The following is a 15,114-nucleotide window of genomic DNA, read 5'->3' on the forward strand; positions in this document are numbered from 1 at the left end:
TTTGGATCACTTTGTCTTGGCAGTGGGACGATACATTATGCTCAATTTGAAGGTGCTTACAGTCACAACTTTAAACACTGATTAGACAACTATTAAGATAGATTACTCAAATTATATTTTATTCCCTCAAAGATTTAGTGGGAATTGTGGATAATATGACTTGATTTGAGTCTAATACTTTCCTTTACTATAAATGCAGGAGCTGAAACTTGAGATGGAGTTATTTTAAACTGAACAGAATCAAATGTTTTTCCACCACTGATTGTTAGACATATAACAACTGTTGTTTTTTTTTTTACCTTTAAGTTGAAGTCAATCATGTATTCACATAAATTGTTCTTACTGCATTGCAAATTTAAATGTGATGTTTTATAGATTCATCGTCCCCTCTTCCCATGAGCCAACTCCGTCCAATCACACCCAAATCATAAAGTTTGAATTTTAAAACCAATAAAACCAAAAGTGGAAAGATTTCAATCAAATCCCAAAGAGTTAAAATACAGATTTCTGGTTTAACGTCTGACCTCAGCTTAAAGAGAACAGGTGACCCTTCATTTGAGTCAGTATACAATAAAGTATATCAATGAGGAAGTCAATGAGATGCATCAAAGCAGGGGTTAAAGGTCATTTCACTGCCCTGTATAGCTAATGGAAATCAAAATGACACTAAGATGTAGTCGTTGGTGTTATCTCAGCGAGCCGAGAGGTCCATCCTTTTCCTTCAGTCATTTACAGTTTCTGAGGGGAAAAGTAAGAACATAATGATTAAATGATACATCGCCTTTCCCTTTGTTTCTTTCTCAATTGAAATTGCATCTACTCTCTTCCTACATACGAAAGCCTTCAGCTGACATGCATCCATTTATCTTATTTAACTCGGTTTGTCCTGTGATAACGGGTATATTTTTGTTGTTCTCACAAATTCTCTAACAATTTGTCACGTTATCTCGGGATCAAAACCCGGGTTTCCTGTGAAAATGAGTGAAATTCACAAGATCTTAAAGGAGCAGTATGTAACTCTGACACCTAGTGTTTAAAATGGGTACTGCGGTCTAAATTAAAAACATTGCAGAGAGCTGTCTCCCCCCGCCCCCTCCTCTTTAGAGTCGATGCTCACGCAGGTTGTCATGTGGTGGACACTGAAGCTTCAGTGTTTAGTCAGCTCTGCATCGGTCTTGAAAGCTTTCTGCGCTCTAACCTCTGTTTTTCATCGCTCCTGTTGGTTTTTGCCGTTTACCTGGCAAGATGAGGGGCAAAACTGTTGTGTACGGGGGGGCCTACAAACCGCCTACTTCTCAGGTCAAGACAAAAACAAACCATTCCCCAGCGGACATAGCATGTTTCCTTCATGTCTGATGATACAGTAAGGTCATCTAATGATTTAATCCAGTAGATGTCTTACATATTTGACCCTTGGCTGCTGAAATTAAGTCGTTTTCACAGGTAAAACAATATTTTATTCCTAGATAATGCGATAAGTCGAGACCACAAGAAAACAACTGAAATGTACTCGTTATCACAGGAAAAAGTGTCAAATAAGATTCATGGATGCATGTCTGCTTAGGGCTTTCTGTTAACAGACACAATATTTATATCTGAGAGAATATTTTTTCAGAATGATAAATGTTTACTCACAGCAGTTGTAAAGCTTGTTGACACGATCAATGTCGTTTTGGCTCATTCGTGTGGCTTGTCCAAACAAACGGTTAGGATCGTCCTTTGCAATGATGGTTGGTTGACCATTCCTGGAGAAAGCGTAACTTGAGAAGGAAACAAACACAACATTTTTTTAGTACACAAACAAAACAAGAACAGACTGACTATAGACTCACAGTTAAAGCATTCTTCCTTCCAACACAGATCGATTGAAATAGCAAAGCTGCACATTTTGCATATTTCTGAGTCAATCTGAAGTCTTGGAGTTTCAATTGTGAGCTGTTATTTATGTGCAGGGGCTTGTCCAGAGGGGTGGCCAGGGGTGGCATGACCCCTCCTCCCCCCCCCCCCCCCCCCCCCCCCCCCCCCCATCCCCCAGAAACATGAGAGTTATTGTTTCACAAAGTAGCTCGTCAAAAACCTGAAATATATCGGGGTGAACTAATGTGCAAAAAACTGGAATGGCTGTTTAAGTTTGATGTAAAAAAAAGTCTGGTCACGCCCCTGTTAATGGGACACGATCACTTACTTGCTGTAATGCATGACAGAGTCAAAGTCGTACGGAGTTTCCAAGTTGTTAGTCTGCACCTTTTCAAAGTTTGATTCGGTTCCTGCAGGGGAAGAAAGCAAACCATGATATTTAGCTTTTTAATACCTATTTTATCTTTCTAACACAAAGCATTGACATCCTCTCCCCCCGTTGTTACACCTTGTTTTTCCTGTGGATGATCGTCATACCTGGCTGAATGTTCTGGGTGAGGATGGAGACGTGTTCGTCTCTGTCGGAGCGGACCTGTTCGTGGTGGAAGCCCAGAGCGTGGAGCACCTCGTGCTGCACCGTGTCCAAGTACAAACAACCTCTTTGACTCAGAGAGATCGGCTGGCCTCGATTCTGACGGCCCAGGTAAGAGAAACACCTGAGACATACAAGGTGAAAACACTATTTTAAAAGACATCAATCATGTCTTTGTCTCTCCTCCTCACTTTCATTATTTCTTGTCTTTCTTTCCATTTCCAAGTGACTGGAAATGGAAAGAAATGTTTCAAAGTATAAAAGATTAAACTTTCAGCTGATTAAACGTTCTGCCTCTACAGTCGGATTTCTCCAGCAAAATGATCTAACCCTCCATGCTTAAAATGGCTTACTCAACATCTGTCAGTTTCTTGCATCCATTAAAATCTGCTTTAATAGAATTAAGTTGAGGCTGTAGTTTATCCGTAGCAGCGTTTATTTCTTCTCTTGGAGCGCAGTAGAGTAAACATCTCACACTGATTCTCGTCTTTTGCAGCGTCCACACAGTGTATCTCGTCAGTTTCTCAGGTGTTACAGGTGGCTCGTCTCTTTCACTTGTCGGTTCCTTCTTCTCTTTTTTCTTTCATCTTTTCGGTGCCATCAACAGCTAAGCAACTTTTATTCCAAAACCTCAATAGGCTACTTCCTTGCCTTAAGAGTCTTTTATCATAATTGATTTTCAGTTGATTTGATCAAAGATTGTACAAGTTCGCTGGAGCTCAGGAGTCCTTGTGCTCACTCACGCTTGTTCGTTTTTTTATTCAGTGTTTTAGTGGATTGATAACTTTTAACTGAGGAACAATTATTTTTGTTATAATTTTTTTTATAATTATATAATTATAATTTTGTAAAGGTTTCACTTTTGATAATTCAAGAACATCAGGTATCTCTTTTCACTTAAGCCTGAAGTGTTTGTGTTTGCATTTGTGTGTGTTCCCACCCAGATCCAGAGTAGAAGTAGATGTAATTCCTTTCCCGACGTCTCCACATAAAACGGATGCAGGTGCTTTGGTGGAAGGTCAGCAGGGCTCTGATGATGATGTTCTGCTCTTCTCTGGCTGCAGAGACAAAAAGAAAAGACAGATTAGGAGTCTTCTTTCTCCCTTCCTTCAACCACCAGATCTCACAGCTTTTCTGATATTTCTCAAGTCATTCAAAATCTCATCTCATATCATTTTTGTGCACATAGAACTTGGTTCTGTGTCATGTTGAAACACACTTGACAAAGGTTCAGAGGGGCCTGAAACGTTGTGACTATTTTCTATAAATGAGTGATGTGCAGAGTGGTGTGCAGGATTTCTTTCTTTCAGTGCTAAAGTTTTATGTCCTATGAAAATACTTCATGAGATAGTTTGATGTGTGAACATCTCCTATATCATAAACTTTAATTTTTTAAATAAGTTTCATTGACTCTTTGTAGTCACACATCAAATCTGAATACTCCGGATGTCAGTGTTGTTCAAAGTTTTCTTCACTGAAACTTCAATGGAGAGAATCTGAAAGATTTAATTTATTAACATCGATCTTCTCCAAGAATAATTAGAAATTTAAGGTTTCTTCAAACTTCTCGTGTCAAGGCCTGAGCCTAGACCCCAAGTTTCCTTACAGTGTCCCCCCTCCCTTGTGTTTCTACAGTGCCCCCCCCTTGTGTTTCTACAGTGTCCCCCCCCTTGTGTTACAGTGTCCTCCCTCCCTTGTGTTTCTACAGTGTCCCCCCCTTGTGTTACAGTGTCCCCCCTCCCTTGTGTTTCTACAGTGTCCCCCCTCCCTTGTGTTTCTACAGTGTCCCCCCCCTTGTGTTTCTACAGTGTCCCCCCCCCCTTGTGTTGCAGTGTCCCCCCTCCCTTGTGTTTCTACAATGTCTCCCTTGTGTTTCTACAGTGTCCCCCCTCCCTTGTGTTTCTAGTATCCCCCCTCCCTTGTGTTTCTACAGTGCCTCCCCCCCCTTGTGTTTCTTGTCGTCTCTCTCTGTTTGTCACATTCATTGCCAGAACGTTCAGACTACTTATGTGGTACTCCATCAAGGCCAGCTTGAGGTTCAGTGAAAAGAAGAGAGATTCTTTTCTTGTGTTGTGAGAGCCAACTGATCGCTTTCTCTTCCTGCTCAGGATCATCTATCACCACCCTGCCAGCTTCTGCTCACCTCACTCTGGATTCAGCAACTCAACTCTTCAAACTCAAAATGATCACCTGTGACTTTCATTAAAACTCATCGACTAACACACTGCATCTGTGTTCTGCCTCTTTGGGTCAAGGAAAACAGCCATCGGTATAACATACTGTATTGTGACGAGATGGTGACGGGCACGTGGACAAAGTTTCCAGTTTTGGGCCACTTGCAGCCGGTTGCTGTGCAGGGGTCGGCATTCTTGTTTGTATTTGGCAGAAGGTCGCCGTGTATCAGCCTTGTCGCTGCATAACAACAAATAAACAGACAGATGTGTGGAACTGCAAACTGTCAGCTAATCAGACGAGTGTATGAATCTCTAAAGCAGGGATGAACAGTTTCACATGTTGAAGGACAGAAACAGTTTGGGTTTAGGCTGCAACTCTGAATTTTTGATTTGATTAATTATCTTGTCTTACTTGCGTGAGAATTAACTCTGGAGATGGTGAGAGAGACGTCCGAAGAAACCTCTAAAAGCAAACCGAGATGAAGGACGTCAGAAACAACAACCAGCTGTTTATTTGTTATTTATTACTCACATTGAAAATGAAACAAAACGTTTGAATTGTTTTAAGCTTGTCCCCTTTATAAAACTTCACCTTTCATGACTTCATCATCAACGGCGTGCTGTCATGAAAAAACACAAAATGACACATTTAATATAACACGTGTTTTTCATGTACTGTATGTCATTTTATCATGTCTCTTGGCAGATTTTTCTCGTGCTTTCCAGGATGATCCAGATATTTAAGAATGCTGTTCTTTATTGGTCAGACCAAACGCCCCCTCAAAGACACTTCATACAGACACACCAGGGTTCTGCTGCACCACTCTGTTTTTGGGGTGTAATCATTTACTCAATCATTTGAAGATGGAAAGCAGTGTGCTTAAGCTCATTGAAAAACATTTTTGTGATGTCATTGCATTTAAAGTTGACATTTTTAAACAGATGATTGGATAAATAAAACACGCAATGTTCAATATCAGAAACATATAGTGCTGAATAAATAGGACTTACCCCAGGAAGTGCACTCAGCGAGAGCAAGAGGAGGCAAATGAAAACTGGAGTCATGATGAAGATCCTCTGAGCCTTGACTTCAAATCAGTGAGGTTACCCGAGCTGCAAGTCTGATGTTGGGTGCTGCAGGTGTTCAGCACCTCGCTCTTTTTAAAGGCAGCTCACAAGGTGTGTCTGATCTTTCACCATCAGCCTTCACTCATCAGTCAAACACTTGCTTTTTGTGAAACTCAAGAAGAATAACTGAACAGATGGTGATTTTCCAGGAACTAAGTGACGTCACAATGGAGACTGACATGTTGGAGAAATATTTGGCAACAGAAAAAAAATACTCCTGCTGAAAATTAAACTGCGATTGTCATATGACATTTTTTAATGCATGGCAGAGGTGGGGATACATTTTACTACTTTATTACTGGTGGATCAATAAGACACACGATGGATGCAGTTACACATATTGTTGTTAAATGATACGACTGATGCTCTGAGCAGACATGAATCCTTCCATCCTGTGATAATTTAGTTTCTGATTGACCTGAGGTCCATCACAACTGTTTCTACTTTCAAAGCCAAACTCAAAAGTCTCTCAAGCATACAAATAATTACTCTTTGTGTATATGTGGGTATGTGTAAGTGTTTTGTTTTGTTTTGTTTTTGTTTTTGTTTTGTTTTGCTCTGTTTTGTCCCAAATCAGATTTTTGTATCATATATTGTTGAGACAGCTATTTTGTCTCTTGTATTCCTATTTTTTGTAATCTTCAATGTAAAGCACATTGAGCTTACCTGTAATGAAATGTACTTCATAAATAAACTTCTGTTCTGTTCTATTCGATTCAATTGTTCTTGTAATTTTGAGATAGCATTGTTAGCTTTCTCATGCTAACGAGTTAATTTAAGTTGATTTATCGAGAATTACTTGTTTGTCTCATTATCTGGGGAAAACAAAGTTGGTTCTGTCTTGATAGAGGGTAAAATTGTTCAGGTGATCTAGAACAGTAGTTCCCAAAGTGGGGGTTAGGACCCCCCCCGGGGAGGTCGCGAGGCGCCAAGAATGGGGAGGCAGAGATGCCTTCAGAAATGCACAATATTTTTTAAATAATTTGAAATTGTATTTTTTTATCATTATTGCAAAAGAATATTTAAAAAAAAACAGTAAAATGTCAACTAGAACCAGAATTAGATTGATTAGATCATTTCTGTCAGGGCCTAAAGACAATTTCAACTTTTCAATTGGTAAGATACATAATAGTGCAAAAAAAAAGAGAAATTCAAGAGACAAAGTTAGGAAACTTAAACATCTCAAATCAAAAGACTGCAAAAGACTCTGTGAGACCGATGAATGCACTCAGAAACAGTTCCAGTTTGATATGTTGTGTCTGTAAAGTTTAGCAAATGTGTTCTTGGATGTGAAAGCATGTTCTCTTCTCATGAAGGAAGCTATTTTTAACCAAAGTGAATATCAGCTTTGGTTATCAGCTCTCTTTACACAACATCGTCATCACTCAACACTCAGGCAGCAGAGAGTCTGCACACAGACAATAACATGTGAATGACTGAGTCATTTTTAAGTGACAAACCAACAAATGTCTTATTGTTCACTTTGAGACAAAAGGTGGGCAGGAACCTGGACACACAAATCGATTCTCAATCAAGCTGTCTTTAAAGCTCCTGTGACGAGTTTTGAACTGGTTATGAAACAAACTGAGATGAAGACAAAAAGCAAATCAGCAGATCAGACCATAGACTATATTTTTTAAATCAATGCCTGATACAGCTGCGAGTAGAAGAAGTAGTAAATAGAAGAATTGTCTCTATCTGTTTGTTACTGTTTGTTTTTACAGGCTGTTAAAATAGAATAATCTGAAACCTGGTCTTAATACATTTAAGTAGGAGATAGACTGATGCAGGAGTGTAATTGTCTGTTAAAAAGGAAGTTCAACATTTTGGGAATTTGTTTTGATTTATTTAGTACAAATAGTTAATTAAGTATTAAAACCAAGACGACTCTAATGCACCAAATATGAAGCAACAGAAAAGAGATGATGAGCCTAGCAGAGCATAAAGTCCATGTATCATCATCATCCACAAAAGAGTTGAAACTCAAATTGTGGCTGCGGATGACATGTCCAGAAGGTAGCATGTAGAGGGAAAAAAAGAAGTGGTACGAGGATAGACCCCTGCGGGACCCCGCTGGTCTGCTTCACATAAGATGACGGTGTTACGACCTGCCTAGGGACAACAAGCCGTAACACAAAAGTGACCCTGTCCTTCCTCACTCCCAATGATTAACCACGAAACAATGAATTATCAGTCCACAATGATTTATTCAGCAATAAACACAAAACATAAAGTAATCTTCAGGGAGGGCGCCGGCAAAATAATGAACAAAACATCTACGTCGAAATCCAAACTACCTTACCTCAAATAAAATAAATAAAAGAAAATACAGACATCTTGCCTAACTCCCTAACACAAAAACAGGAGAAAATGTTAATCAAAAGAAAAAAGCTACTCTCCCCTACAAAATCCGGACAGCACAACATAAACAATAATCTCAATTCTAACGAACACAGTTAACTATTGTCTCTCTCGTTGGAGGTGAAGAAGAAGGAGGGCAGCGTTCAGCTTCCTCAACTCTCTTTTTAAAATCGGGCGCCCTCAGGTATCATTTTTTCCCAAGCCAAATGTTATTGGACTGAAATCAAAAACATCTGAATGCCCTCTTTCTAAAATTAAACCTTCACCTCATCATAGGAAATAAGTAAGGATCCATGCATCCATCCATCACTCCATCTATTAGCCCGATGGCAATTATGTAAATATGGTATGGTGAATTATACTGTGCCATTACTTAGAGATCACTCAATTCCAACATACTCTTTATGTAATCCTAAAATAATCAACTCGAATAGCTACTGTTGTCATTTCTAGAAAGCAGTTGGATGTGTGTTGTCAAACAATGAGGATGTAAAGCAACATCAACCAAACAAGAGGATTAAACGTCAGACACTCAGCTCAGACGAGATCAACTTGTTCACCAGGAAACACATTCTTGTGTCCCTTATATAACTTCTACAAACACTGTTCAGATGAGTCCAGGTTACAGAAATATGTGGCTACATTGATTTTTGTCACTGTAAGACACTCATCACTCATGTCCCTCTGGTTATGATGTGAAGCACAAAGTCAATGAGAGAAAACTAAATCCTGAAAAAAAAACATTTGTCAGTTTGAACATTCTTGGTCAACACTTATGTAACAGGTACAACGACTGCAAGAGGTGACTGTTGGGCTTTTCAGTGAGAGCCTTAGAAAAGTGGAACTCAATTCCCACCTCAGATTAGAGACCTCACGAGTTTCAGTGTTTTAAAAAAGTAAACTTCAAACATGGCTCATGGCAAACCAATCCAGCAGATGAAATGTAGTTTTGTAATATGTCCTTTTCATGTGACATACTGTTTGTTAAGTTGTATTGTTGTTAATCGTTTGTGTCAGGAGGCTTAAAATCCACCTCAGCTCCAGCTCTCAGCCTGTCGTTAGGTTGACTGAAAGTTAGGCTGAGACAGGATTTCCATAATTGATCGAATTAAAAAACAAAACTTATTAATTTAATTACATTTTGTGTCCATTGACATCCTCAGTAATAAACAATCTAATCACTTCATCAGCCCTCCTGTCTTGTGAGCCCACAGGGTAACATGAAGAGATGTAATACCATGAACCTCCAGCAGGCGGCCCTGCAGTCTCTCAATTCGAACCAAAGCACATTAGCATGATGTCCCGCCCTCTGTGCCTGGATGGGTTTGGTTGGTTTAGCTTCTTGGTTCAGGAGCCAATAGGCAGAGTCGGTGGAGACATCAGTAAAGTGTGTACACCTGAGTTAATCAGGCCTAATCTTAGTTAAGTGGCTTCAACTCTGACATCACTCGCTCCCTCCCAGACTTATGACAGCTGGTTTGATTTAAGTTTGCCCTTAACACTCACCACACACACTCATACCTTGCATTCATGTCTCACCTATCTCACTTACATATTTTACGATTGTTTTATTTTTAGTTTATAAATTCACTTCCTCTACACCTTATTTCATGTTATCTGTCACTCACTTTGAGCCAGTCTGAGTGAAGAAGTGAATGTGATGAATCAAAGCGGAGGACTGATCAGGAGACTCCTGGGGCCTGTACTACGAAGCGGGATTTGGGGATAGCGAGGTAACTTCAGGGTTAACCCAAGGTTTTCAATCCTACGAAGATTGTTCACTTCTTACCTGGGTATATCGCCACGGTAACTTATGCTGCACACCTAACCTGCTCCGGAGCAGGTTATGTTCGAGATATGAGATCAACCTATGAAAATCTCCGCACACTGACCAATCAGATCTTTTGATGGTGGAGCTCCAGCAGCTGATCGAGAGGGGGGAGGAGGAAGAGAGACCCTTCATGTGTCCCACATAATAACATTATAGTCCGTAAAGTGAATGATTATTTTAAACTGATACCATCCTTAATCCTTCAGCAGAGACTCAAAAAAGCACCAGAGCCGTTGAGTTGTCTTTTTAAGATGTTAAATTATGAATAGCTTCTTATGGCTTTGAATTATATTTTCATATTTAATGTTTAGTGTCTCCATGCCGCTCTGTTTGTTATCATCAGCGCTGCAGCTGAAATATAATTTCTCACACTGTTATAATCGCCACATGAAAGAGTGGGAGCAACAAAATCAGTTAAGAGAAATAAACAGGAGTTATTATCGTCAGTTCTAAGGTGAACTAATGATGGGATTTTTTTTTTTTTGAATAAGCCGTAGTTTGGACATTAATACTCGCCGATTTTTCTTTTAACTGCCAATTGTTCTTCCTGCATTTATTCCCACAGCTGTGTAACTTTAGTCTCTGTGAGCCTGTTTGTTTTAAACATCTTTATATTATTAATATAGTTTGTTCAGAGTTTGTTAGATATGACGGTCTGCTGACGGGAGAAGCAGTTATACTTGTGATAGGTTAGATAACTCCGCCCCTTTTATGTGAACGCGCTCTTGGAAACTCGAGGGTAACTTATCAGGTTGATAACCAGCTTCGTATGACTGGTCTCTTATGTTAGGGTTAGTGTAGCCAGATAACCCAGAGATACCCTGGGTATGTTAATCTCACTTAGTACAGGCCCCTGCTCACTCTAAAAATGTCATTTATGAACAGCTACTGTTGGTGTCATTTCATTTTGACCAAAATCTTGAAAGCAGCTTTGTGCCCAACATCCAGCCCCCCCTAACAACAACAACAACAACAACAACAACAACAACAACAACAACAACAACAACAACAACAACAACAACTGGAATTTTATGAACAGACAAAGTTTATTAAGTATATATAATTTTTTTTTTGCAGTTATGGATGCCATATTGATCAGAAAAATCACATGAAAGCTATCATTAATTTCACTGCCTATTGGCTGAGTTGAATCTTAATGAAAGTGAGAGGTTGCTGTTGGTTGGTCCGACGATGGTCCGTCACTACATTGGACTGCAGCCGCTGGTGTAATCTTTACAAGCTGAGTGGTCGGACCCTTTTCCATCACCAGTAACTGGTTCTGTGGAGAAACCAACAATAACACAATGATTGATTGATGCATGATACTTTCTTGTTTCACTTTCTGTTCTCATGTGTGGTTACTGAACCTTGGTACAAACGTTTTTTTTTTTTATAGATCATGCATGAGAGAAAATGTAGAGAATGATAAATGTTTACTCACAGCAATAAAGCGCGTTGACACGAGCAATGTCGTTTTGGCTCATTGTTTTGGCACGTCCAAACAAACGACTAGGATTGTCCCTTGCAACCATAGTTGGCCGACCATTTTTGGAGAAGGCTTTACTAAAAAAGGAAACAGACACAACAGATTTATTACACACACACACACACAAACCAAAGCACACACTGACTTTAGACTCACAGTTAAAGCATTCTGTGTTTTATCACATGCTGGTTCAACATTGCAGAGATGCAACTGCACATCAGACAAGTTCTCAGTTAAATTCTGACTCTTGGTGTAACCCTTAAAGCGACAGTGTGAGTCAGCTGTTGGTCACATGACACAAAGACTCACTTGCTGTACTGCATGATGGAGTCGAAGTCGTATGGAGTTCCGAGGTTGTTGGTCCGCTCCTTCTCAAAGTTTGATTCAAATCCTGCAGGAAGAGAAGACAGAAAAAAATATTGAGCACTGCATTGAAATCATTTCTCTGTTCGTCCACCTTGATTTTCTGAAAGAGGATGTAAAGGAGATCGTCGGCCAATGGACGCATTTCAGGACGCGGCCTTCATCAGCGTTGCAGACTACCAATTATAAATAAATAAAAGGCTATCATACACATGGTTATTTTATCTGAAATATGGGGGACTATATCTGTACAACGGAAAATAGACCAACACATAAATGCATCAATGCAATACATTTATAGAAATAAATGTCTGGACCATTTCACCGCCGTGGGTTAAGAGCTGTCTAAGGTGCTTTAACTTTAGTAAAGGCGAGAGTGTAAGAGAGACTCTAACGTGTTACAGTAACATAACAAGTTCATTTTTAATTGCAGTAATCTTATAACGTAACAAGTTACTTGTTAAAGGAATATTACCCAACACTGGTTGCTTGACCTATGTTAGAGCGGTTGTTTGAAGTCGTTTTAGCTGTGTGGTTAAAAAAGACACTTCAGAGCTATATACTATGATTCATGTTAAACTATGATATACTATCTCTGTCCATAATATGATCCATGTATAAAGAAGGAATTGATGTGATGGTGAAACTGGAAGTTGTATCACAACAACCACTTGAACTCCACAAAGTCAAAGTGTTAACTTATCCTGGTAAACACCACAGAAGACTTCAGACATGTGTGGTCCCTGCATTATGTATTCTTATTATTTAGTACATCCTGCTGATCCATCTCTATCTGGTCACTCATAAACCAAGATTTTTGAAAGAAATGTTTTTTTGTGGATGATCGTCATACCTGACCGAATGTTCTGGGTGAGGACGTAGACATAATTGTCTCTGTCAGAGCGGACCTGTTCGTGGTGGAAGCCCAGAGCGTGGAGCACCTCATGCTGCACCGTGTCCTCGTACAAACAACCTCTTCTACTCAGAGAAACCCGCTGTTGTCCCCCCTGAAGGCCCAGGTAAGAGAAACACCTGAGACATACACAGTGAAATTACAGCTTAGTAAGTGCTTGAGAGGCACAAAACACCACTCATGTCATCTTCCGTTCTCGCTCACTTCCTTATTTATCTCGGTTATTTTCAGGTGTCTCAAAAGTTTCAAATTCCCCCTGGGCACCGGTGGAAAAGTGGTTGGTTCATGGTCCCATGTATACTTTCCTGCAAGTCATTCCCCACTCTCTCTCTCTCACCCCACTTACCAACTCTATCCACTGTGATATCTCTTTAATAACCCCCCCCCCGTAGTCTGTAGTACCCATTTTAAACGCTAGGTGTCAGAATTACATATTACTCCTTACGTGAGTACTTACACTCTTTCAGAGTGTTTTTCACTAATGGATTTGTGTGTGTTTGTACCTACCCATCTCCAGAGAAGAAGTTGATGTAATTCCTGTGCGTACGTCTTCTCCACATAAAACGGATACAGGTGCGTTCATGGAAGGTCAGCAGGGCTCTGATGATGATGTTCTTCTCTTCTCTGGCTACAGAGACAAAAAAAAATATTTTTCTCTCCACTCTTTATTTTAGTTTGTGATCAAATAATTGGATGTCCTGAGTGTTCTGATTGGTTTAGAAACTTCTTGATCTGCTCTGAATTTTCAAACTTATATTCTCTATATGTCATTGAGTGCATGCATGAGAAGAGTCTTGTTATTTACAATGATCTCTGTTTCACTGATGCTTGACGGATGATCAGAGATTAAAGGTTACTTAAACTCACAGTAGACTGACGAGATAGTGATGGGTACATAGACATGGTTGCCAGATTTAGGCCACTTGCAGCCTCTTGCTATCCAGGGGTCGGCATTCCTTTTGAAATTTGGCAAAATGTCTCCGTGTATCACTCTTGTCTCTGCAAAACAATAAATAAACAGACAAATATATGAAACTCTAATCCAGCGATAAATTGTTGAACAAGTTTGAAAGACTTGAATGATGAGCTCAGGATTCAATTTACTATTACGTTGTAATATGTCAACTAGTTGTTTGTGTTTTTATTCCACTCATCGTAATGAATTAGTATGTGAGAGAGAAGAGTTGAATAATTAACACATGTGTCTTACTTATGTCAGAGTTAACTTCCTCGATGGTGTGAGAGACGTCTGAAGGAGCTTCTGAAAACAAACAGAGCATGTTAAAAAGGAGCAGTAGTCAAATTTGTACATTTTCACAAGACACATTATTGGACAGATACAAAAAATATTAGAATTTAACTTTTTTTTCATCAAGTTTGAAGCATGTCTCACCTTTCAGAACGTCATCATCAACAGCCTGCTATAAAGCAAGGACACAATGACTCATGTTAAATTATTTTCTCCTATTAGACCATGTTGTTTGTCTTCTGTTGTTGTCAAGTAAGACAACATTTATTTTCATTCACACAAGTTAAAGGATTATTGTGTTTGCAGCAATTATACATCTTAAGCGATACTTTAAAGGTCATATATTATTCTAAATCCACTTCACCATGTTTCTCTAACATTAATATGTGTCCCTAGGCTGTCCCCATAAAACCCCCAACTATCAGAAAAGTCCATCCTCTCCGTCTTTTACCTGCTCCACTTTTCAGAAAATGTGTGCTCAAACAGGCCGTTTGGAGATTTTCCCTTCATGACATCACAAAGGGCAGTAACCCCTCCCCCAGGTGGGTGACACTCCCACAGCTAGGTGTTTGTTCTGCCCTCTGAGTCTGCCTTCTCACCGTAAACAATAGGACATGGAGCGAGAAAGCCCGAGCCACCCAAGCCCTTCTAGAGAGGGGGCGTGGTCAGACACAGCTCATTTACATTTAAAGGTACAGACACAGAAACAGCCTGTTCTGAGCAGGGCTGAAATAGAGGAGTTTATAGACATGATCAAATACAGGATCAGAGTGGATTTAGAACAAGAAACTTCACAGACATGTTTTGGGGAGCTCTAGGACTTATTTAAACTGGTTGAAAAGGAGGAGAATATGTGACCTTTAAAGAATCAAAACACAACTGAATAAACACAAAAATACCTTTTGCCTACAGACTAGGAAGGCGTTTATAAATTTCATTGCATTGATGTTGATATTTTTTGATAGATGATTGTTAACATACAACCTGCATCATTTACCATGAGAAACCCAGAGTCAAAGAGATCAGACTTACTGCAGTAACTGCACTCAGCGAGAGGAAGAGGAGGACAATGAAAACTGGAGTCATGATGATGATCGTCCTTGCCGATTAATCTTCAAACCTAAAGACACAATCAGAATCTGAACAATGGTTTGTTGGTT

General features: G+C 39.6%; 2 protein-coding genes across 4 annotated transcripts; both read right to left on the bottom strand.

Annotated features, from left to right (window-relative positions):
- Positions 1-356: 356 nt before the first annotated feature.
- On the bottom strand, positions 357-5,787 carry LOC132987261 (high choriolytic enzyme 2-like). 2 transcript variants are annotated; one of them, XM_061054323.1, is made up of 9 exons: positions 5,635-5,785; positions 5,216-5,243; positions 5,036-5,086; positions 4,730-4,861; positions 3,390-3,507; positions 2,395-2,573; positions 2,186-2,267; positions 1,636-1,760; positions 357-738 (listed from the first exon to the last, which is right to left on the bottom strand). In XM_061054323.1, coding segments are annotated over exons 1-9 (771 nt in total). In that variant the 5' UTR covers positions 5,689-5,785; the 3' UTR covers positions 357-736. The 2 variants fall into 2 exon arrangements, with proteins under 2 accessions (XP_060910306.1, XP_060910223.1); XM_061054240.1 differs by lacking the exon at positions 357-738 and having other exon boundaries at positions 1,628-1,760; positions 5,635-5,787.
- Positions 5,788-10,961: 5,174 nt separating this feature from the next.
- On the bottom strand, positions 10,962-15,114 carry LOC132987381 (high choriolytic enzyme 2-like). Of its 2 annotated transcripts, XM_061054534.1 has the most exons (8): positions 14,962-15,112; positions 13,916-13,966; positions 13,573-13,704; positions 13,213-13,333; positions 12,646-12,824; positions 11,739-11,820; positions 11,385-11,506; positions 10,962-11,222 (listed from the first exon to the last, which is right to left on the bottom strand). In XM_061054534.1, coding segments are annotated over exons 1-8 (768 nt in total). In that variant the 5' UTR covers positions 15,041-15,112; the 3' UTR covers positions 10,962-11,220. The 2 variants fall into 2 exon arrangements, with proteins under 2 accessions (XP_060910517.1, XP_060910432.1); XM_061054449.1 differs by lacking the exon at positions 10,962-11,222 and having other exon boundaries at positions 11,377-11,506; positions 14,962-15,114.

This window comes from Labrus mixtus, chromosome 1 (genome assembly GCF_963584025.1).
Source record: "Labrus mixtus chromosome 1, fLabMix1.1, whole genome shotgun sequence".
Taxonomy (NCBI): Eukaryota; Metazoa; Chordata; class Actinopteri; order Labriformes; family Labridae; genus Labrus; species Labrus mixtus.

Excerpts from the sequence above, each read along its gene's own strand:
- LOC132987261 (XM_061054240.1), bottom strand. The coding sequence starts at position 5,688 with ATGACTCCAGTTTTCATTTGCCTCCTCTTGCTCTCGCTGAGTGCACTT. Across the intron at positions 4,862-5,035 it reads CAGAGTTAATTCTCACGCAA|CGACAAGGCTGATACACGGC; the intron begins GTAAGACAAGAT and ends GTTGTTATGCAG. Across the intron at positions 1,761-2,185 it reads TCTGTCATGCATTACAGCAA|TTACGCTTTCTCCAGGAATG; the intron begins GTAAGTGATCGT and ends TTCCTTCTCAAG.
- LOC132987381 (XM_061054449.1), bottom strand. The coding sequence starts at position 15,040 with ATGACTCCAGTTTTCATTGTCCTCCTCTTCCTCTCGCTGAGTGCAGTT. Across the intron at positions 13,967-14,961 it reads TCTGATCTCTTTGACTCTGG|AAGCTCCTTCAGACGTCTCT; the intron begins GTTTCTCATGGT and ends GTTTGTTTTCAG. Across the intron at positions 13,705-13,915 it reads GGAAGTTAACTCTGACATAA|AGACAAGAGTGATACACGGA; the intron begins GTAAGACACATG and ends ATTGTTTTGCAG.